This window comes from Erythrolamprus reginae, chromosome 8 (genome assembly GCF_031021105.1).
Source record: "Erythrolamprus reginae isolate rEryReg1 chromosome 8, rEryReg1.hap1, whole genome shotgun sequence".
Lineage (NCBI taxonomy): Eukaryota > Metazoa > Chordata > Lepidosauria > Squamata > Dipsadidae > Erythrolamprus > Erythrolamprus reginae.
Window position 1 is genome coordinate 3601071 of NC_091957.1, and position 22153 is coordinate 3623223.

Consider the following 22153-nt stretch of genomic DNA (forward strand, 5'->3'; position numbering starts at 1 on the left):
TCTTTCTTTTTTCTTTGTATGTTTTGTTTGTTTAAATTGTCTTTCTTTTCTTTCTATTTTTATATGTAAAAACTTAATAAAGATTATTTAAAAACAAAAACAAAACTCCCCGTGTTGGAGCATTCACAACTTCTGGAGGCAAGCCGTTCCACTGATCAACCCTTCTGACTGTCAGGAAATTTCTCCTTGGTTCTAAGTTGGAGAAATTTTCCTGAGTATCATTTTTTTTTAATCAAGAAAGAGAAAGGACAGCCAATCCTGGACTCCTCTTTCTTTCCCCCATCCAGTTGGAAGAAATCACAGCTGGCCAGATGTTCTGCCATTTGTGGCTTGGGATCGGCCACGTGGAACGTGACTTGTGTCCAGGAGGTGGATGGGATGGAATCCACTGTGGATGAGAGGCTGTGTCCAGCTGACCAGAAGCCCCCGGCCTTCGGACCTTGCACAGTGGACCTGTGCCCATTGGGATGGATCAACGTATGTATCTCTGGCCTTCATGTAGTCCTCACTTTAATTGTAATATAATTATAATTAAATAATATATTAAATAATATTAAATAAATATTAAATAAATTAAATAATTTAATATAATCGTTTAAATCCGATTAATTTAAGGGACGTGCATTAATTTAAAACACTAAATATACTAACCTATAAAACCCAGGACAGTGGTACCTCTACCTAAGAACGCCTCTACTTACAAACTTTTCTAGATAAGAACCGGGTGTTCAAGATTTTTTTGCCTCTTCTCAAGAACCATTTTCCACTTACAAACCCGAGCCTCCGAAACTGTAACTGGAAAAGGCAGGGAGAAGCCTCCGTGGGGCCTCTCTAGGAATCTCCTGGGAGGAAACAGGGCCAGAAAAGGCAGGGAGAAGCCTCTGTGGGGCCTCTCTAGGAATCCCCTGGGAGGAATCAGGGCCGGAAAAGGCAGTGAGAAGCTTCTGTGGGGCCTCTCTAGGAATCTCCTGGGAGGAAACAGGGCCGGAAAACGCAGGGAGAAAGCCTCCATGGGGCCTCTCTAAGAATCTCCTGGGAGGAAACAGGGCCGAAAAACACAGGGAGAAAGCCTCCGTGGGGCCTCTCTAGGAATCTCCTGGGAGGAAACAGGGCCGAAAAACGCAGGGAGAAGCCTCCGTGGGGCCTCTCTAGGAATCTCCTGGGAGGAAACAGGGCCGAAAAACGCAGGGAGAAGCCTCCGTGGGGCCTCTCTAGGAATCTCCTGGGAGGAGACAACCGGAAAAGGCGGGAAGAAGCCTCCGTGAGGACTCTCTAGGAATCTCCTGGGAGGAAACAGGGCCTCCACCCTCCCTGTGGTTTCCCCAATCGCAGGCATTATTTGCTTTTACATTGATTCCTATGGGAGAAATTGCTTCTTCTTACAAACTTTCCTACTTAAGAACTAGGTCACGGAAGGAATTAAGTTCGTAAGTAGAGGCACCACTGTATTATTAAAAAACCAATCACACCCATTCAAACAACAGCCATACGTAACATTCGTTACCCATGGGGCTACATTTGGAAAAGGTAGTAGACCAACTGGAGACTAGAAAACACCATACAGGTATTTCTCAAGTTACAAACGGTAAGCGACCAGTTGTAAGAACAGGGACTGTTTGCAATCCCCGATTTCCCTTTTGGGCCCTAGTTGGATCTGATCAGCAAAGTACTTTTCTTTCGCACCCGTATCCCCTTGTGATGGTGTTTGGTGTCTCCTGAAACAGGAATCGAAGCCTGGTCCTCCCGAAGAGCGAGTCCAGATTGGAAACCAACCTGTCTACGTCTGGAGCCCTTTGGCTGGGAAGTGTCCGGTCTCCTGTGGAGGAGGTGAAGATTCCCACCCCCTACCCCCGGATTCCTTGACCATAGATCTGGTTTCAGTATCTGTTCCAGAAGAGGGAAGGAAGGAAGGTTGAAGAAGGGAAGGGAGGGGAAGGAAGAGTGGAGGGGAAGGAAGAAAAGGAGGGGAGGGAGGGAGGGAAGAAGGGAATAGAATAGAATAGAATGGAATGGAATAGAATGTGGAATAGAATAAGGAACAGAACAGAATAGAATAGAATAAGAAATAGAATAGAATAGAATGTGGAATGTGGAATGGAATAGAATAGAATAAAATAGAATAAGGAATAGAATTAGAGTAGAATGGAATGGAATAGAATAGAATAGAATTTTTATTGGCCAAGTGTGATTGGACACACAAGGGATTTGTCTTTGGTGCAGATGCTCTCAGTGTACATAAAAGAGAAGATATATTTGTCAAGAATCATAAGGTACATACAACACTTCATGATAAGCAATCGAATCATACAGGGACACAATCAATATAAATCATAAGGATACAAGCAACAAGATACATCATATAGCCATAAGTGGGAGGAGATGGGTGGAAGGAAGGAAGGAAGGAAGGAAGGAAGGAGAGGAAGGAAGGAAGGAACAAAGGAAGGAAGGAACAAAGGAAGGGAGGAAGGAAGGAAGGAAGGAAGGATGGAAGGAAGGAAGGAAGGAAGGAGTGACTAAAGTCATTGTTCTCAATTTTGGCAACTTTAAGATGGTTGGACTTCAACTCCCAGAATTCCCCAGCGAAGATAAAGTCATGTTCTCTGGATAGATGACAGCATAATCCTGCTGAGGACGAACTAAGGAAAGCAGGAAAAAAAATCAGACCACTAATAACCTTCTCTCCGACTGCCCCTTTCTAACAGGACGGACGTTGCTGAGTTACGTCTGCCTGGTTTTTGACACGAAGGAAGAAACCGAGGAGAGACTCTGTAACCAGACCCAGAAACCAGCCAGCCGTCAAGAAATTTGCAACCCTGAGCCATGTCCACCAAGGTAAGGGGGGGTCTGCAGACCTTCCCCACTTATACAGGTGGTCCTTGAGTTATGACTGCATAATGCAGTAATGGAGAAACGTAGAAGTCTGACGGCAGAAAAAGACCTCATGGTCCATCTAGTCTGCCCTTATACTATTTCCTGTATTTTATCATAGGATGGATCTATGTTTATCCCAGGCATGTTTAAATTCAGTTACTGTGGATTTATCTACCATGTCTGCTGGAAGTTTGTTCCAAGGATCTACTACTCTTTCAGTAAAATAATATTTTCTCATGTTGCCTTTGATCTTTATTCCAACTAATCTCAGATTGTGTCCCCTTGTTCTTGTATTCACTTTCCTATTAAAAACACTTCCCTCCTGAACCTTATTTAACCCTTTAACATATTTAAATGTTTCGATCATGTCCCCCCTTCTGTCCTCCAGACTAGACAGGTTGAGTTCATGAAGTCTTTCCTGATACGTTGTAGGCTTAAGACCTTCCACCATTCTTGTAGCCCGTCTTTGGACCCGTTCAATTTTGTCAATATCTTTTTGTAGTGAGGTCTCCAGAACTGGACACAGTATTATTCCAAATGCGGTCTCCCCAGCATTCTATATAGCGGGATCACAATCTCCCTCTTCCTGCTTGTTATACCTCTAGCACGGGGGCCACAGGTGGCACGCGGAGCCATAGCTGCTGGCACGCGAGCCATTGCCCTAACTCAGCTCCAACGTGCATGTGTGTGCCAGTCAGCTGATTTTTGGCTCACACAGAGGCTCTGGGAGGGCGTTTTTGGCTTCCATAGAGCCTCCAGGGGATGGTGGAGGGCAAACACTCCCTGAAGGCCTTTGGAGCCTGGGGAGGGCAAAACATGAGCCTACTGGGTCCACCAGGAGTTGGGAAACAAGCCGTTTCCGGCTTCCAGAGGGCTTCGGTGGGGTGGGGGAAGCTGTTTTTATTTTTATTTATTTATTTTATTTTATTTGACTTCTATGCTGCCCAATCCTGAAGGACTCACAACATAATAACAATACAAAAAGATACAGCAATTAAAAAGAACTTGAATATAAGCTCTATAAACTAACCCCAGTAAAACCCATTGATATAAAAACCAATCAAATCTTATGCATGCACACCATTCATAAAATAAAATTTGGCCATGAAAGATGCCCCCTTCCGAGGCATTGAATTATGGGCGTGCGCACTCGCACATGTGCGATAGCGCACGGTCTTTCGGCACCTCAGGGGAAAAAAGGATTTGCCATCACTGGTATAATGGACCCCACCTATTATGGTCAGAAGTCCTGACAGTTGCAATCAGAATGAATTTTCTCACCTTTCTTGTGGCGGCTAATTAAGCAAATGACACCGCTGTTAAAAGTGAAATCATCATCATTTTGACAACCAGTGTGTAGTTGTGATGGTTGTGGTGCTTGGGAGGGGGAGGGTACCATTATTATTTATGACCTTCCAGCTAGGGAGTTGGATTCACCCAATGGCCAACAACATCTGACACACTACGGGTAACGTCCTCATTGTTTCAGCGACGAAACTGTCGTTCTGGTTTTAGTGTCATAAGTCTGAGGACTACCTCGACTCCTTGGAAGAGGGTCCCCTAACCAGGGGCAGAAAAAATGGGGGTCGGGGGCTGCTTTTCTCACCAGGGTTCTGCCTCTCTCCCTCCCACTCAGGTGGTTTTACAAGCAAGGTGCGTGTAGCGTGACGTGTGGGAAAGGCGTTATGCGCAAGGTCTTGTACTGTGCGCGAGAGACCGACGAGGAGGAGGAGGAGGAAGAGGTCCTACCGGACGCAGCCTGCGAGGACTTGTTGCGCCCCGAAGAACAGGAAGTGTGTCACCTGGAATCTTGTCCACCCAGGTTTTTAGCTTTGTCCTTGTAAATTGGGAAACTAGGAAGCAATTTTCATTTCGTTTTGTTTCATTTTGTTTAGGATTAGTTTTTTAATTTTTTAGTTTAGTTTTTGTTTAGTTTTTTAGTTGTTTTTTAGTTTTTTAATTATTTAGTTTTTTTGTTTTTTTGCTTTTTAGTTTTTATTAGATTAGTTTTTAGTTTAGCAGTTTAGTTTAGTACTTTACTTTACTTTTTACTTTAAGTTACTGTGTCTTTGCACCTGGTTGGTTTTGGTTTTGGTTTGGCTGTCATTGCACCTTATACAACAAAATTAAATGCCATTAGACATAAAATAAAATCCTATAAAAATAAAATGCAAACACACCCCTTTACTTTCTATACAATTGAATTGAAAACCCCTGATACTGCATTAATATTGCATTGCACAGTAGAATTCAACATGCTCGGGGATAGGAGCTGTTTTTCAGCCTATTTGTCCTTGTTTTTATTATCCAGTACCGGCTGCCAGATGGTAATAGTTCAAAAAAAAAAGGGGGGGTTGCCTAGATGAGATGGATTTTTAAAAATGTTTTGAACTTTCTTAAGGCAGAGAGAAGAGCTATAAAAAAGAAGAGAAGAAAGAGAGCGAAGGCAGGCAGGAGGAAGGAAGGAAGGAAAGAGAGAGGGGGGAATAGAAGGAAGGAAGAGAGAGAAAGAGAGAATGGAAGGAAAGAAGGAAGGAAGGAAAGACAGAGAGAATGGAAGGAAGGATGGAAAGAGAGAGAGAGAGAATGGATGGAAGGAAGAAAAGAGAGAGAATGGAAAAAAAGGAAGGAAGGAAGTGTGGATGCTGCTGAGTCCCCAATGAAAGCAATGTCCTCAAAAGGGGCTAAGAGCAACCCAGCCGTGTGGGGTCACTCACGAACATGAATCCTAGAAAGAAAGCTTGGGCACATTGTCTCTCTCTGCATGAAGTGACATGGAGTAGAGCCATGCACCCCTTTTTATTTAGGAACATAAGGAAATGGGGTATAATTACATATACATGTCAAATGATACATCCAACCATGCAGCTTCAAACGTATCCTTTTGAGTTCTTCCTTTCCCATAGATATCAAGAAACAATCTCCTTGGAACTTCCTAAAAGCAGATATTTATTCACACCTAATTTCTCTGAAGGTTTCTTCTTTATCTGGCTTAATCTTTCTTAATTGCCCTGCTTGTTTGTGTGCTCCAGGCAATGAAATTTTCCCCCCTTTGATCCTATAATGTCCTGTCCGGAGTTGTGAAAGCTTTGTTTATAGTGAGATGTTTATTCTGAGCCCCGTTTGTTTCCCAGGAATGCAGATTAGTATTCTGTCCTGGTTTTATAGAATCAGGGTCAGGCAGAGTATATATATTTTTATACTAAAAATCCAGATTTAATACAATCCTATCCTAACATAATTTGCTATACTGCAACAAGGAAGGAAGGAAGGAAGGAAGGAAAGGAAAGGAAGGAAGGAAGGATAGACAGGTAATGGATAAACAATTGCAACTGCTTTGCAGTTGTAACTGACTTGCAATCTCTCCCTATAAAACGCAGCTGGAAAGTGATGGAGCGTGGACCGTGCTCCGCAACTTGTGGCCTTGGAGTTGCCACCCAATCCGTGTCTTGCACGAAGCTTTCTGGAGACCAAGAGGTGGAGGTGGCCGAGGACCAGTGCCCAGAAGCGGAGAAACCTCTCTCGGTCGTGCCCTGCATTCTTCGTGTCTGCCCTTACGAATGGGGGTTCACTCAGTGGACGGAGGTACCCCTACATTTGCACAGCGATGACATTCAGGAATCCTGGGGAAAACAATAAGTCTAATATTTTTTTAAAAAATTAGAATGTGCAGAAATGGATAGATTAACACTTAAAATCAAGTCACTGGTCATAAATTGAGGACCGTCTGCAATCTCTGTTTATTTCCTTCCAGTGCTCTGTTTCGTGTGGAACCGGCATCCAGAGACGGCAGGACTTCTGCACCAACCCCCAAACCAAGACCCGTGTCAACCCACTCTTGTGCATGCATGTTCCTAAGGCCATGATGGTTAGAACGTGTTCCGGTATCCCTTGCGTCAAACAGGCCACGATGAAGACAGGTCTTCCATCAGATGTCCCGACGGCAACCCGGCTTCCAGCGACGGAGCCCCTGACCACCCCTGAAGCCACTCCACCTCTCAAAGGGCGGCAGGACCTTCCGTGGTCCAAAGGAGAAGGTTCTGAGAAGAAAGAGACCGAGGCTAAACCCTGGGGGGATGTCTCTGAGGAACCCAGTTACGTAGCGCGGCTGGTTATTAACAGGGCGTCTGTACACAGGGGCAGGGGAAACGGGTTGGGTGGGCAAATTTTACTTTTGTTCATTCACTCAATTTATTCATTTATTTAATTTATTATTTATTTGCTTATTTATTCGCTTACTTACTTATTCATTCATTCATTCATTCCATTTATTTATTTATTAACTTATTTATTTGCTTATTTATTCACTTAGTTATTCATTCATTCATTCATTCATTTATTCATTCATTATTTGCTTATTTATTTGCTTATTCATTCATTCATTCATTCATTCATTCCATTTATTTATTTATTACCTTATTTATTTGCTTATTTATTTGCTTACTCGTTCATTCATGCATTCATTCAATATTTATTTATTTATTATTTGCTTATTTATTAGCTTATTAACTTACTTATTCATTCATTTGTTCATTTATTCATTCATTCATTATTAGCTTATTTATTTGCTTATTTATTAACTTAATTATTCATTCATTCATTCATTCCATTTATTTATTTATTAGCTTATTTATTAGCTTATTTATTTGCTTATTTATTCGCTCACTTACTCGTTCATCCATTCATTTATTCAATATTTATTTATTTATTTATTATTTGCTTCATTTACTTGCTTATTTATTCACTTAGTTACTCATTCATTCATTATTTGCTTATTTATTCATTCATTCATTCAATTTTTATTTATTTACCGTATTTATTATTTGCTTATTTATTTGCTTGTTTATTCACTTACTTACTACGACTTATGTATGACTCCCCTGTTCCCATTGCTAATATCTCCTCTTCCTCTGGCTTTTTCCCCCCCATCCAGGTGTCTGTGGAAGGCAGTGGCTGGGTCCCAGCGGACTAATCAACATGACGGGTGTGCAAGCCAGGATTTGCACGGTGGCTATAGGCCGGCCTTTAGGGGAGGTGATCATAGTCCAGGTGTTGCAGAGTTCCTTGAACTGCAGCGCAGGTGAGCATCCCTCAGGTTGGTGCCTATCATCACCCAGGAAGCCTCAAATCCTGTATCTTACCATGTTATCCAGCCCTTTTCTTGCCTCTCTTGCTGAAGAAATAATAGAATTCACCCTCAAATTCCAGTTCTTCTCTTTGTTGATTTATATTCGTTCTGTCTTTCTGTCTGTCCACCCATCCATCTAATGTATCTATCCATCTTATCATGTCTGTCTGTCTATCATCCATCCATCCATCCATCCATCCATCCATCCATCCATCCATCTATCTATCTATCTATCTATCTATCTATCTCTGTATCTATCTCTACCTACCTACCTATCTATCATCTTTATCCATCTATCTATCTATCTATCTATCTATCTATCTATCTATCTATCTATCTATCTATCTCTGTATCTATCTCTACCTACCTACCTACCTACCTACCTATCATCTTTATCTATCTATCATCTATCTATCTCTGTATCTATCTCTGTATCTATCTCTACCTACCTACCTACCTACCTACCTACCTACCTATCATCTTTATCTATCTATCTGTCTGTCTGTCTGTCTGTCTATCTATCTATCTATCTATCTATCTATCTATCTATCTATCTATCTCTACCTACCTACCTACCTACCTACCTACCTACCTATCTATCATCTCTATTTATCTATCTATCTATCTATCTATCTATCTATCATCCATACATACATACGTCCATCCATCCATTTACTATCCATCTATCATCTCTATCGTTCTATTAACTTAAATTCATCAAATTGAGGAGATTTTAAAGGAATGAAGAAGAAAAACATCTTTAGATACGCTAGAATATAGATAGGTAATTTTGAATTAAATAGTTGTTTTTTTTCCATGATAAGCAAGCTACATTAATTTGATCTAGAACGATTCTTATTTGTTGTCAATATTTAAGTCTTTATTATTAATATAACTCACTATTATTACTACCACAAGGAATAGAGTTAAATCGAAAAAGCATATACTGTGTGTTATCGATATGAAAATGTGCAAACAATTTAGAAATGCATTACATTAAAACACCTAAGTAAAGAGAGAGCAAGTTCATCTCTCTTATTATTCTTTTTCTAATAAAAACTTTAAAAAGAAAAAAAAGAACAGACATTTTGGGCCTCACTCGTGGTCGTAACCTGAGGACAATCCTCGGTCAAGTTTATCCAGAGTTTCAAAGGTTGAATCCATCCTCTCTTTCTTGCCCAGGAGAAATATTATTCTTCTCGACTCGGACAATGTGGCGGATGGCTTGTAAGAAACTCAAGCTGTTGATGGTGAACACCCAAGCCAACACCCTGATCATAAGGCAACGCCGGCTGTTGTCGGGCAGTGGCGTTGTGCTACGCTACACCAGCAGATTGGCAGAGAAGAAACACCACCAAGGTGTGTAGTTGGAAGGGACCTTGGAGCAATCACTGGTCCCGAAATCAAAAGCAAGACACTGATATAATTGTCACCAGAAGACCTCCAAGATCCCTTCAAAACTGTTATTCTGCGGTATTTTTTCTCTCTCACTCTGCAGCCTGTGATCGGCAATTGTTTGGTCCTTGGGGGCTCATCCTGAACCCAGAACCCTCTCTGGATGGGGAACGACAAATGGCTTGCAGGATATTCATCGATGTGGCACCGCACCTGCGCATCGCCATCCATGCGGCGTATATGGAATTCCAAACCACAACCAATGAAACACACTCCAGCTACATTTCAGTAAGCATGGCTCGGGGTGTGGGGTAAGGACCCTTCACATTAGAACGTAGAATAATAAGGCTGGACGGGACCTTGGAGGTCTTCTAGTCCAACCCCCTGCTCAAGGCAGGAGACTTTGTATCATCTCGGACAAATGGATGGCCATTTGTTTTCTTCAAAACCTACACATAGATAGATGATAGAAAGGTGGTGGGTGGGTGGGTGGGGGGTTGGTTGGGGGGCGGGTGGATGGCGAATGAGAGAGATAGGGTAGGGATGGAGGGAGGGACAAAGAGAGAGATAGGGTAGGGATGGATTGATGGATGGAGAAAGAGAGATAGTGAGGATGGATGGATGGGTGGATGGGTTGGGTGGATGGATGGAGAAAGAGGATGGATGGATAGATGGATGGAGAAAGAGAAAGATTGAGTGAGGATGGATGGGTGGGTGGAGAAAGAGAGAGAGGGTAGGGTTGGTTGGATGGATGGGTAGATGGATGGATGGAAAAAGAGATAGAGTGGGGATGGATGGATGGAGAAAGAGAGAGATGGTAGGGTTGGTTGGATGGATGGATGGAGAAAGATAGGGTGTGGATGATGGATGGATGGAGAAAGAGAGAGGGTGGAGTTCGATGGATAGATGGATGGAGAAAGAAAGAGATAGAGTAAGGATGAATGGATGGATGATGGACTTGCAAAAAGCCATCGATGGAGGCAGTCTGAGCACGAGCACCCTTTCCTCTTCCAGATTCGAGATGTCGAATCCTTGAGGACTACCATCTTCCACGGGAACCGTCTTTTCTTCTGGGAGTCCCTCGGCAGCCGAGCCGAGATCGAATTCAACCAAGCCCTGGCCAATGTCAGCTTTCGAGCGGAGTATTGGGCCACCAAGTAGCCCTTCATTCGATCGGCCGAGGTGGAAAACGCCGCAAAAGAGGCAATTACAAGTATAGTCGGAAGGGACCTCGGAGGTCTTCTAGTCCAACCCCTTGATTGAGCCAGATGGGAGGAAGGAAAGGGCTGAGATCGGTCCCCAAAAACACGAAATGGATGAACAAAGGATAGTGTTCTACCTTTCATTGACTCAGGAAGGTGCTTTTTCATATTTCTCTTATGCCTCTGTTTTTCCAAACAGTGGTGATCTCCTCTTGGTACTTTTTTCAACCTACACAAAACTGGACCAAGGGCCTACCTGCAGGGTTGTTGTATAGGGACTTGAGCATAAGATGAATCCCTGTGGAGTAGCCGCTTGGTGCCTCTGGAAAAACGTCTGCCTTTTAAATAAAACATGTCAGTTGAAAGACAAACAACAACTTTGCCTCCAAATTTTGTTCGGCTGCAATGGGCTAACGTGGTTCTCGCTTCATCGTGGTTGAAACTCGGCTCAAAAGCAGCCTTGGGCATTCGCAGGAAAGGCGTTAACCTGGTTAGTCTCGTTTTAGGAATTTAGGATTCGAGGGATCTTGGGAAAAAGGAATAAGTAGCTAGGTGAATGCAGCTACTAGGTTATTATTATTATTATTATTATTATTATTATTATTATTATTATTATTATTATTATTATTATTATTATTATGTCAGTACAACATAGCAAACAAGATAACTATGCTGGATTTCGTATTTCATCCCCAGTCGGGCGCTTCCCAAGCACCTAGGACTGCGTGATGTAGCCGTGAATTATGTTTGCCGATCCCAGTAAAGCGGCCTTTTGCAATTGACAGGTGGAGATTTTGTCATTTCCAATGGTTTTCAAATGTCCGCTGAGATCCTTTCGCACTGCGCCCAGCGTGCCAAGGACCACTGGGACCACTTTCACGGGTTTATGCCAGAGTCGTTGCAGCTCGATTTTTAGATCTTCGTATTTCACTAATTTCTCTAGCTGCTTCTCCTCAATTCTGCTGTCCCCTGGGATTGCGATGTCGATGATCCATACTTTCTTTTTCTCCACAATCAGGATGTCTGGTGTGTTATGCTTCAGAGTTCGGTCAGTCCAAAGTCGGAAGTCCCACAGTAGTTTTGCTTGCTCATTTTCGACCACTTTTTCGGGCTTATGATCCCACCAGTTCTTTGCCACTGGTAAATGGTAGTTCCGGCACAGGTTCCAGTAATAATAATAATAATAATAATAATAATAATAATAATAATAATAGCCCGACTGGTGATGAAATACGAAATCCAGCATAGTGATCTCATTTGCTGTGTTGTATTGAAATAATAATAATAATTATTATTATTATTATTATTATTATTATAATTATTATTATTATTATTATTATTGAGTAGAGAATAGACTAGACTAGACTAGAACAGAACAGAATAGAATTAGAGTCGAGTAGGGAATAGAATAGAACAGGAAAGAATAGAATAGAAAGAATAGAATAGAATAGAATACAGAATATAATATAATAAGAATAAGAATAAAATAATAATAATAATAATAATAATAATAATAATAATAATAATAAATAATTAGATTTGTACGTCGCCCCTCTCCAAAGACTCAGGGCAGCTGTTGTTCTGTTCTTTCTATTCCATTAAAGAAAGATGGGGTGAGATTTAATCAGAGCCCGTGCATCTGTTTTGGCTGGAAACTGACACCCGGGGCAGCCTCGCCCTCTCTGGCCAGGTCACTCTTTGCATAGAGGGATGAGCCCAGCTTTCTCCTCCTGCTGAAGGGAGGGACCCGTCATGCACTGCCAGAGAGAGAGCCCATGTGTAGTAGGGAGCTGGAAGGGGGCAGGGCAGCCTCTCTTCATTGTCCTGCCAGCACCCGGTGGTGGGCAGCAGCAGCAGCCCTGGCTGGGCAGCCCGGAGGGGGATGCCTTGAGGACTAGCAGCGTGGCTAGATGTCCATCTGGCAAGCAGAAGGAGGAGGGGCAGACAGGATGAACCCCCAGGGGGAGCAGCCCGACGAAGCCGACAATGAAGGGTCACCGGCTGGAACCCAGGACGATGGGATGACCTGGTGGTACAAGTGGCTCTGCAGGCTGGCAGGCATTTTGGGGGCCCTCTGTGAGTAGGCCCTTCCTGGGAGGAGGAGAAAGAAAACCCGGTCCTGCTGTCTATGTGTGGGTGTCTGTGTGTGTGTATGAGAGAGAGAGAGAAAGAAATGACTTGTTCTGCACAACTGAATAAGTGGGTGGGTGTGAGTGAGAGAGAGAGAAAGAGAAAGAATGAGTAAAAGAGAGAGACAGAAAGAGAGAGAGAACCTGTTCTGCACAGCTGAATGAGTGTGTTTGTGTGTGTGTGTGTGTGTGTGTAAGAGAGAGAGAGAAAGAAAGACAGAGACAGAGAGAGACAGAGAGAAAGAGAATACAGTTGTGTTCTGCACAACTGAATGAGTGTGTGTGTGTTGTTGTTGTTGTTATTATTATTATTATTATTATTATTGTTATTATTGTTATTATTTATTAGATTTGTATGCCGCCCCTCTCTGAAGACTCATGTGTGTGTGCATGTGCGTGCGCGCTTGTGTGTTTGTGTGTGTGTGTGTGAGAGATGACCTATTCTGCGCAACCGAACAAATGTGTGTGTGTGGGGGCTGCTGGGACTCTTTGTGTGTGAGAGAGGGGGGCGGGAGGGTGACCTGTTCTGCACAACTAAATGTGTGTGTGTGTCTGGGTGCATTTTGTGAACAATGACCTCTTCTACACAACCAAATCTAATGCACCTCAAAGGGGGGTTGAGGAGTCACAGAATAGGGAAATACCCCTGCCAAGTTTTAAAAAGTTATGCTCTGAGCCCTTCCTCTCTATATTTTTTTTTTGGCCACATTTAGCCTATAAATGCTGAATATGACTCCGCAATGGCAACAGGAAGGGCATCCGGGCACCAGGAAACACCCAGTGCCATTCAGTTGCCCGAATTCTACCCTGCAAGGGATGATGGGTTCAAAGATGTTGAGTTTTAGCCCATCAATGTCCACGCAGCCAGTTGCTTCATTCCCCAGGTATTCCCCGGGGAATGCGATTGGGCTCACAATTTAGACCCACAACACATACACACAAGCCCGACTTTTGAAAACCCTCTTGGGCAACACCGATTAGATCATCCTCATTTGAAAGGTACAGAGTCCATGTTTGCAAAGTGGAACTCAAAGACACGCCTAGCGAGACTGCAGCTTTAGGGAAACAATCCCAGGTTTTTCAATCCACACTCCACACACACCCTCCCAGCCAGCGATGGGAATTCTGGGACTGGAAGTTCACAACTCTTCCAGTGGCAGATGTTGTGTTATTTTTTTTTTAAAAACCACCCATCTGAACATTGCTGGAAGGTACACAAGACAACATCCACCTTGGGCGGCATGCAAGTCAAATGAATGAATGAATGAATGAATGAATGAATGAATGAATGAATGAATGAATGAATGAATAAATAAGCAAATAAACAAATAAGTAAATAAATATGGCAAATAACCTTTTTCTACCTATCTTGAGAGACAGAGGACAAATTTTATTTATTTTATAATTATATCTTCTATCAATCATCTATTACATACCTACCTATCTATCAATATCATTCTACCCACCTACCTATCCATATATCAATCATCCATCCCTCCATCATCAATGTGTCTGTCTCTCTCTTTCTTTCTTTCTCTATCTAGCTATCATCTATCAATCATCTATATTATCTATCATCCATCCACATCTCTCTCTCTCTCTCTCTCTCTCTCTCTCTATCTATCTAATCTATCTATCTATCTTATCTATCTATCTATCTATCTTATCTATCTATCTATCTATCTTATCTATCTATCTATCTATCTATCTATATCTTATCTATCTATCTATTTTATCTATCTTATCTATCTATCTATCTATTTATCTATATATCTATTATCTATCTATCTATCTATCTATCTATCTATCTATCTTACGTAGCATTGTTTGTATCCTTACAATTTATATTAATATTGATTGTTTCATTGCTTATTTGTACCCTATGGCAATCATTAAGTGTTGTATCTCATGATTCTTGACAAATGTACTTTTTTCTTTATCTACACATCTGCACCAAAGACAAATTCCTTGTGTGTCCAATCACACTTGGCCAATAAAGAATTCCATTCCATTCTATTCCATTCTTAGCCACTGCCTTTCCAGCTAGACTCAGATGTCTTGAAGAATATTAACTCAGGTGCCTTGAAAAATATTAAGTTACTTGGATGAGCTACGTTCAATGGAACGGAGATCGTGTTGCAAGGATAATGTAACGTAATCATCAGCTGAGTTGGGTAGCAGCCCTGGCTGGCTATTCTGCCCATTAGGGACAACAACAACAACAACAACGGGACATTATTTTAGCAAGTGGCAGCCTCCCGTGAAGTTCATCTCAGGGGGTTTAAGCCAGTCAGAGAGGGCACCCACAGGAAATCCCAAGCTTGAAAAGTTGGGGTGAACCCCCCCCCCCACTCCCTTGGAAAAAAACCAAGCATTCCCTTAACATTGTAGGGGCAATGGTGCTTTCTGAGGTGAGTGGTTTCCTTGAAGATGTTTCATTACCCATCTAGCTACCATCATCAGTACTAGAAGAAAGTGAGGTTTGTAGAAAGGGAGAGGAAGAGGAGGAAAAAGAGGAGGAGGAGGAAAAAGAGGAGGAGGAAGAGGAGGAGGAAAAAGAGGAGGAGGAGGAGGAAGAGAAGGAGGAGGAAGAGGAGGAGGAGGAAGAGGAGGAGGAGGAAGAGGAGGAGGAGGAAGAGGAGGAAGAGGAAGAGGAGGAAGAGTAATACATAGGGTTTTTAGCTATAGTTTTTTAAATGTATTAAATTTGTACTGTACGCTGTGTTTTTATATTTATTCTTTGAGCCGTCCCGAGTTTTTGGAGAAGAGCAGCATACAAATCTAAATAATAATAATAATAATAATAATAATAATAATAATAATAATAATAATAATAGGAGGAGGAATGTGAGGTCCTTGGTGGTCTTCCAATTTGGTGTTTAATTACCAACCAGGCATCATATTGAAAAAACTCAGTCGTCTCGCTTAGCAATGGAAATTTGGGGCTCAAATGTGATTGTAAACCAGAGACTAGCTGCACCTACTATGTGATTTTTTTTCCTCTTGTCCTCAGCTTCTTCCTTTAATCTAATTTCTTTTCATTCAGCTTGTGCTTTTTCCGGGCTCTGGATGTGCCTGACGATTTACCCTCTGAACATAGCTGCCGGCGTCTGGATGATGTAAGTATGAAAGTCCATTTTTTTACTGACCAAATTTGGGACTGGATTTACCCAGTGTTTATTTCACAGTCTCTCCTGCCCTTGTCACCTCGAGGTTCGACGACTGCAATGCTCTCTACATGGGGCTACCTCTGAAGAGTGTTCGAAAAACTTTAATGAACAATTTTTTTGAAAGAAGGTGGCTAGAAAGTGTTCTGCCGGCCAGCGTGTCCCAGCCGCCTGTAATTACAGGGTAATTGGTCCAAAAAGACACACACCACACAATAGAAGGAAAACCAAAAGTCTTTATCAACAGAAAAGCAGAAAAAACTCCCTTTTTAAATGTCAAAGGGATTTTCTGGTACACACAAGGCACAGGTTAAATGCAATCCAATTTCTCACCCAGTAACTGGGAAATTGAGTCCAATTCCAAAGTCCAGAAAGTCCACACATAATCTTGAAGAGGGAAACAGCAAAACCACGATCTTGACGAAACTATGAATCAGATAAACTTCCACGAGGCTAAACCAGCACGCTGCTCTTTTTATCTGTAGCACTAATTACAGCAGCCCCACCCAACCACAGGTGGCCTCACTTATCTCCTGTAATAATCCTTCAGTTGTTCTCTCCTATGCATCACTCTACGCATGCGTGGGTCTGTCATACGTTCTTGTTCAGAATCCAGGGATGGTAAGGATGATTGATCTCCTCCTGGGCTGTCTGCCAAACTCCCCTCTTCCCTGCTACTCACGCTTCCTTCGTCAGAGGAGCCTTCATCAGGAGATTCTATCGGGAGCAAAACAGGCCTGTGGCATGTGGATGTTTCCCCCACACCCACCTCCACATTCCTTGGGGCAGGAGTTGGGACAGAGCTAACCACAACAGAAAGAAAGGGTCCCCCCCTCCAAGAGGTATGGCCCAGAAAGATAGATGACTGGATCCAGTTTTTTTCCTTCTTCCCAAAGGTTGAATGCCTTCATCCTCCTACTATGCGAAGCTCCCTTCTGTTGCCAGTTTGTTGAGTTTGCAAATATTGTCTCGGCCAGAGCAGATAAACTTCGGCCCTGGCAGAAGGCACTTTTCTACTGTGGGTAAGTGCATTCTCTTTGGGTTATCCTCGGTCTTTAAAAAAAAGCCTTACAGGGCATCGGACCAGATTATTTGTGGGATCGCCTCCTGCTGCATGAGTCCCAGCAACTGGTCAGGTCTCACAGTCGGTCTTCTCCAGGTACCATCAACTAGACCAGTGTTTTTCAACCAGTGTGCCGTGGCACACTAGTGTGCCGCAAGACATGGTCAGGTGTGCCGCGAAGCTCAGAGAGAAAGAAAGCAAGAGAGAAAGAAAGCAAGAGAGAGAGAAAGAGAGAGAGAGAAAGAACAAGAGAAAGAAAGAGAGAGAGAAAGAGAAAGAAAGCAAGAGAGAGAGAGAGAAAGAGGGAGGGAAGGAGAGAGAGAGAAAGACATAGAGGGATGTAGGGAGGGAGAGAGAAAGAGAGCAACAAAGAGAGGAAGGAAGGAAGAGAAAGAGGGATGGAGACAGAGAGAGAAAGAAAGAGGAAGAAAGGGAGAGAAAGAGGGAGGAAGAAATAGAGCGAAGGGGAGGAAGAGAGAGAGAGAATGTTTTTGTCCAAACTTTTTTTAGCCCCCCCCCCCCCCCAACGTGCCCCAGGGTTTCATAAATGTAAAAAATGTGTTGCGGCTCAAAAAAGGTTGAAAATCACTGAACTAGACAATGTCGCTTGACAGGGCCTAGAGGAAGAGCCTTCTTTGTGGGGGCCCCGGCTGTAAGAACTTGAAAACCCATCTATGCCGCCTGGCTTGGGGTCACTACTAAACCCCTTTTCCCAGCCGACCAATGGGATGCGTGCTGTTGTCTGAATGTGAATGAATGATTTTTAATATTTTGGTGTTTTAGAGTAGTTAATTATATTAATTGGATTGTAAGTTTCATATTATATACTGTTTTCTTTTGTGTTGTGAGCTGCCCCGAGTTTTCGGAGAGGGGTGGCATTCAAATCAAATCAAATCAAATCAAATCATTAATGAATGAATCAATCAGCCAACCAACCAACCAGGCTTTTATCCTCGGTTTTGTCTCTCCTCCTTTCCAGGATGGCTCTATTCCCGGTTATTCTAAGCCCGACTCTGACGACTTTTTTCGGCAACGCCATTGCCTTTGCTACCGGCATGCTTTACGGGCTGTCTGCGTTGGGTAAAAAGTAAGATTTCTTTTTTAACCCCCTTGCACTAGAGGAATTCAATTGAATTTAAAAAATAATAATAATTCAGACTGGTTTTGTTTCATTGGCGTTGCCAGGATGGGAGAGACGTGGGTTCTTTGATTTATTTTATTTTTCGGAGTATAAGACACACCTTAGTTTTTGGGGAGGAAAATAGGGAAAAGAATCTGCTTACCAGGGATTCATCTGGCTAGTGTCCTTAGTCTGGTCAGTTTCAGCACATTATTTTAGCTCCTGATTAGGGCTTTTTTTAAAAAAACCTTTTCTACTTAAAAATCCAAGCCCGGAAAAATTTCCCAGGAAATTTGAGAGCAACACGAAGACCCGGCCAGTTTCCTGCCATTCCCTCTTTAATCCTGGTCATCTCGAGATTTTCTGGGCTGCCAGAGTAGCCTTTCGGTGGTGCTTAAGGAGGCTTTGGCAGCCCAAAGCGAACGAAGCATTTTCCTTTCTCTGGGCGCTTGGAGAGGGAATAAACCTCTGCCAGCACCCAGAGAAAAGAAATGCTTCCTTCGCTCTGGGCAGCGACTGTCCTCCTCTTCTTCTTCTTCCTCCTCCTCCTCCCACCCAAATTCCGAGCTTTTATTTCTTTCCTAATGGTTTTGCACGCCTTATTTGCTTTTACATTGATTCCTATGGGAAAAATGCTTCTACTTACAAACTTTTCTACTTAAGAACCTGGTCACGGAACAAATTAAGTTTGTAAGCAGCGGTTCCACTGTACTAAGAAATTCAGTTATGCAAATCTGGAAAGAAATAAAAAAACAACACTATCCAAAAATACCGGAAGGGGTTTCACCAATAGAATTAAAATATCATCCAAATTTAATATGATTAGAAAACACAATTCGATACAAAGAATTATTAGATGAACAACCAAATTTAAGATCAAAGGAAGAATTGGGAAAAAAAGATAAATTACTGGATGGGTGGACTTATTTCCAAATAAAAGATACTTATCAAAAAGACAAGAAAGGACAAGGATTTTAAGTGGGAAGGGGAGGCCTAGACAGGACACTCTTGGTGAAGTCCACAAGTCTTAAAGTCACCAAGTTTGAAGACTTCTGGTCTTCAGGATCCCCAATTCCAGGTTAGGATATATATATAGAATGCTGGTGAGACCACATTTGGAATACTGTGTTGAGTTCTGGAGACCTCACCTACAAAAAGATATTGACAAAATTGAACGGGTCCAAAGACGGGCTACAAGAATGGTGGAAGGTCTTAAGCATAAAACGTATCAGGAAAGACTTCATGAACTCAATCTGTACAGTCTGGAGGACAGAAGGAAAAGGGGGGACATGATCGAAACATTTAAATATGTTAAAGGGTTAAATAAGGTTCAGGAGGGAAGTGTTTTTAATAGGAAAGTGAACACAAGAACAAGGGGATACAATCTGAAGTTAGTTGGGGGAAAGATCAAAAGCAACATGAGAAAATATTATTTTACTGAAAGAGTAGTAGATCCTTGGAACAAACTTTCAGCAGACGTGGTAGATAAATCCACAGTAACTGAATTTAAACATGCCTGTGATAAACATATATCCATCCTAAGATAAAATACAGGAAATAGTATAAGGGCAGACGAGATGGACCAGGAGGTCTTTTTCTGCCGTTAATCTTCAATGTTTCTAGGATCTGATTTCTGTTCCGACTGCACCAGCGGTTCTGTGAAGTGATCTTTCTGTTGTGTTCCACAGGGGAGACGCCATTGCATACGCTAGGATGCAACAAATTCAACAAAAATCTGCCGGCCACGATGGGACAACAGAAAATACACAGGCACAATTGGTGTGACATAATTTTTCCCCACCACCACAGTTTTTCAATGCAGACTCCGGCTGCGAGTCTCTGGTGTTCTTTTGAAGTGCTTCCAAAATGAACTCCGTTAAAAAAAAAAACCCGATGCCCTGAATTTATGCATCACTGTGAATTTTAATATGCAGTTTTAAAACTGCAGTTTTTAATACGCTGCAGTTTTTAAGGATTTCAAATCGGGGGGGCTGCCTCCTCTTCTTCCACGACGCCTCCCAGCCCTTCTTAAATATCTCAGGTCAAAGTGGAATCAATCAGGTACAAGCAAGAATTTTTTAAAAAAAATATCTTCCCATCCAGATGAAATCTCTTTGGCTGTTTTCCGAAGAGAGATGGAAGCATCCGTTCCCATTTGCATCACAAATTTTGAAGAACTGGGCAGAAGAAATATTTTCTCTTCCTAATGGTTTCCACTGGTTTTTTTTAAAAAAAATTGCTTCTTTTTACACTTTGCAACTGTGATTAAACAAACGCAACAGAGGTGTGTATGTGCAGGGGAAGGATGAAATCAACGGTTTTGGAAAAAATTTGCCTATTGCAATTTATTTGCAAAAAAGGACCCACCCCAAAACGTGGATAGATTTTTGGGGGGCTGGTGGTGAGAGAATTGCAATACTCTGGAGATTAAAATCCATGCCGTTTTTATTTACAGCCATTAATCCACCTTGGATTATCGTCGGAGAGTCGCAGAATCAGGGAAAAAGCAAGTTTTGAAACCAGAAGAGGACAAAAAATGAATTTTAATTCTTCCCCACCCTTCACCCCTCTGATAAATGTATTCTTTGGGCTGTAAAGTGTGTTATTTTTCACCCGTTCTCCAAACTTTTGCAAAGCGTTTTGTATGCTGAATTTTTAAAGAGAGCTATGATTTCATATTGTGAGATGCATTTTGGTAGGCAGAGAAATAACCGAACAATTGTTTTCTTTGTGTCTTTATTTCCCTTTCGTGGTCTTCCTCGTTTGAGGATTTTCAGCAACCGAAATTCAGAATTTCATCTCGAAGGCTATTTACTTCTAGCAGCTTTGAATATCGAAACAGAGAAGTAGCAGTTGAATAAGGCTGGGCCAATTAATTGCTCTCTTAAACTGAAGGGAAAACTCCCAGAAGCACGAATTTTCTTCATTTTTAGGGGGTACGAAAGATAGACCAAGTTTGTTATCTTCTTAGGAAAGGGTGGTAAATTCTTCGCAATTGTAAAGCACAAAACTTTGGTACTTTTAAAAACTTTTGGCTAGGTGCATTTTCTCTTGTGGGTTTTCCAGACCAGGGAGGTGAGGTGGGGAGAAAATTTACAGACTTGGGTAGGGGTGAAATTCAAATTTTTTCTCTAATGGTTCTGTGGGCATGACTTGGTGGTTATGGCTGGGGAAGGAATCTCCATTTTCATCCCATTCCAGGGGAAGGATACTGCAAAACCCCCATTCCTTCCCCACTCCAGCAAAAGGATACTGCAAAATCCCCATTCCCTCCCCATTCCAGGGGAAGGATACGAGTCTACGGAGAGGGGTGGCATACAAATCCAATAAATAATTAAAATCCCCATTCCCTCCCCAGTCCTGGGGGAAGAATACTGCAAAATAAATAAAAATAAAAATAAATCTTGGTTTGATTTTGTTGTAAACTCGGTACACCCAAGTTAGCCAAATAGTGCTTATTCCGTTAACCAGAGTTTAACTAACTATGGCTTAGTTGACAATGGTGAGATCTTGAATTCTGGGCTACCTTTACCTTTTTCAAACAGGCAGCTTCTAATCCCTTATTTATAAATTCTATCACAAGCTCAAGTGGTTTTGTCGTTATTTTTTTATCCTCTTCCGTGGTCTTTAAAAGATAAAAAACTAGTCTGCAGAGGGGGGGAATTGAAAAGAGTTTGTTTTTCTTAGACAATAATCTCTTTAACTGACGTTTTTTTTAAAAAGTGACTCTCATGGAATTTCTTTTGTGTATGCAGTGAATAAAAGGAGAAAAAACACTGTTCTACCTCTGGTAATAAAGTGTGTGGTTTTAATGCTTTTTTAAATAGGAATTGTGTGCATGCAGAGTTATCGAAATGTGTTTTCACTGAAAGCTGAGCAATTAAAAGCAGAGTTTTTGCAGTCCTTCAGAAAGAAAAGAGTAAACATGGCTATTATATTTTGAAAAAATAGTATTTTGTCACCTTTTCTATAGACTTCCACTTATGAGTCCTAACTTCATTTCTATTCCTTCCACAGCATTAAAAAAAACCCCAACCTTCTAAGTTTCTAGCCCCCTTTGTTAAATTCTTGGTATGTA

The 22153-nt window shown here is 41.9% G+C and overlaps 2 protein-coding genes across 6 annotated transcripts in view; both read left to right on the top strand.

Annotated features, from left to right (window-relative positions):
• ADAMTS13 (ADAM metallopeptidase with thrombospondin type 1 motif 13) overlaps nt 1–10967 on the top strand; it is a 29030-nt gene extending 18063 nt beyond the window's left edge. For all 3 annotated transcript variants that reach the window (XM_070758669.1, XM_070758670.1, XM_070758671.1), the window contains 10 exons: nt 288–477; nt 1725–1827; nt 2703–2832; nt 4508–4693; nt 6252–6456; nt 6626–6965; nt 7805–7951; nt 9182–9358; nt 9498–9682; nt 10409–10967. In XM_070758669.1, the coding sequence (XP_070614770.1) occupies nt 288–477; nt 1725–1827; nt 2703–2832; nt 4508–4693; nt 6252–6456; nt 6626–6965; nt 7805–7951; nt 9182–9358; nt 9498–9682; nt 10409–10555 (1810 nt within the window). In that variant the 3' untranslated portion in view covers nt 10556–10967. The remainder of the gene's footprint in view (nt 1–287; nt 478–1724; nt 1828–2702; nt 2833–4507; nt 4694–6251; nt 6457–6625; nt 6966–7804; nt 7952–9181; nt 9359–9497; nt 9683–10408) is intronic.
• Nucleotides 10968–12373: 1406 nt separating this feature from the next.
• Nucleotides 12374–21873, top strand: CACFD1 (calcium channel flower domain containing 1). Of its 3 annotated transcripts, none has more exons than XR_011559654.1 (6): nt 12374–12672; nt 15772–15844; nt 16789–16914; nt 17935–18042; nt 19764–20359; nt 20531–21873. XR_011559654.1 is itself a non-coding variant. In XM_070758186.1 (6 exons), exons 1-6 carry the CDS (start codon nt 12507–12509, stop codon nt 20669–20671), a joined length of 705 nt encoding a protein of 234 aa, XP_070614287.1. In that variant the 5' UTR covers nt 12374–12506; the 3' UTR covers nt 20672–21873. The 3 variants fall into 3 exon arrangements, 2 of the variants coding, with proteins under 2 accessions (XP_070614287.1, XP_070614288.1); XM_070758186.1 differs by having other exon boundaries at nt 19764–19854; XM_070758187.1 differs by having other exon boundaries at nt 19764–21873.
• Nucleotides 21874–22153: the final 280 nt, after the last annotated feature.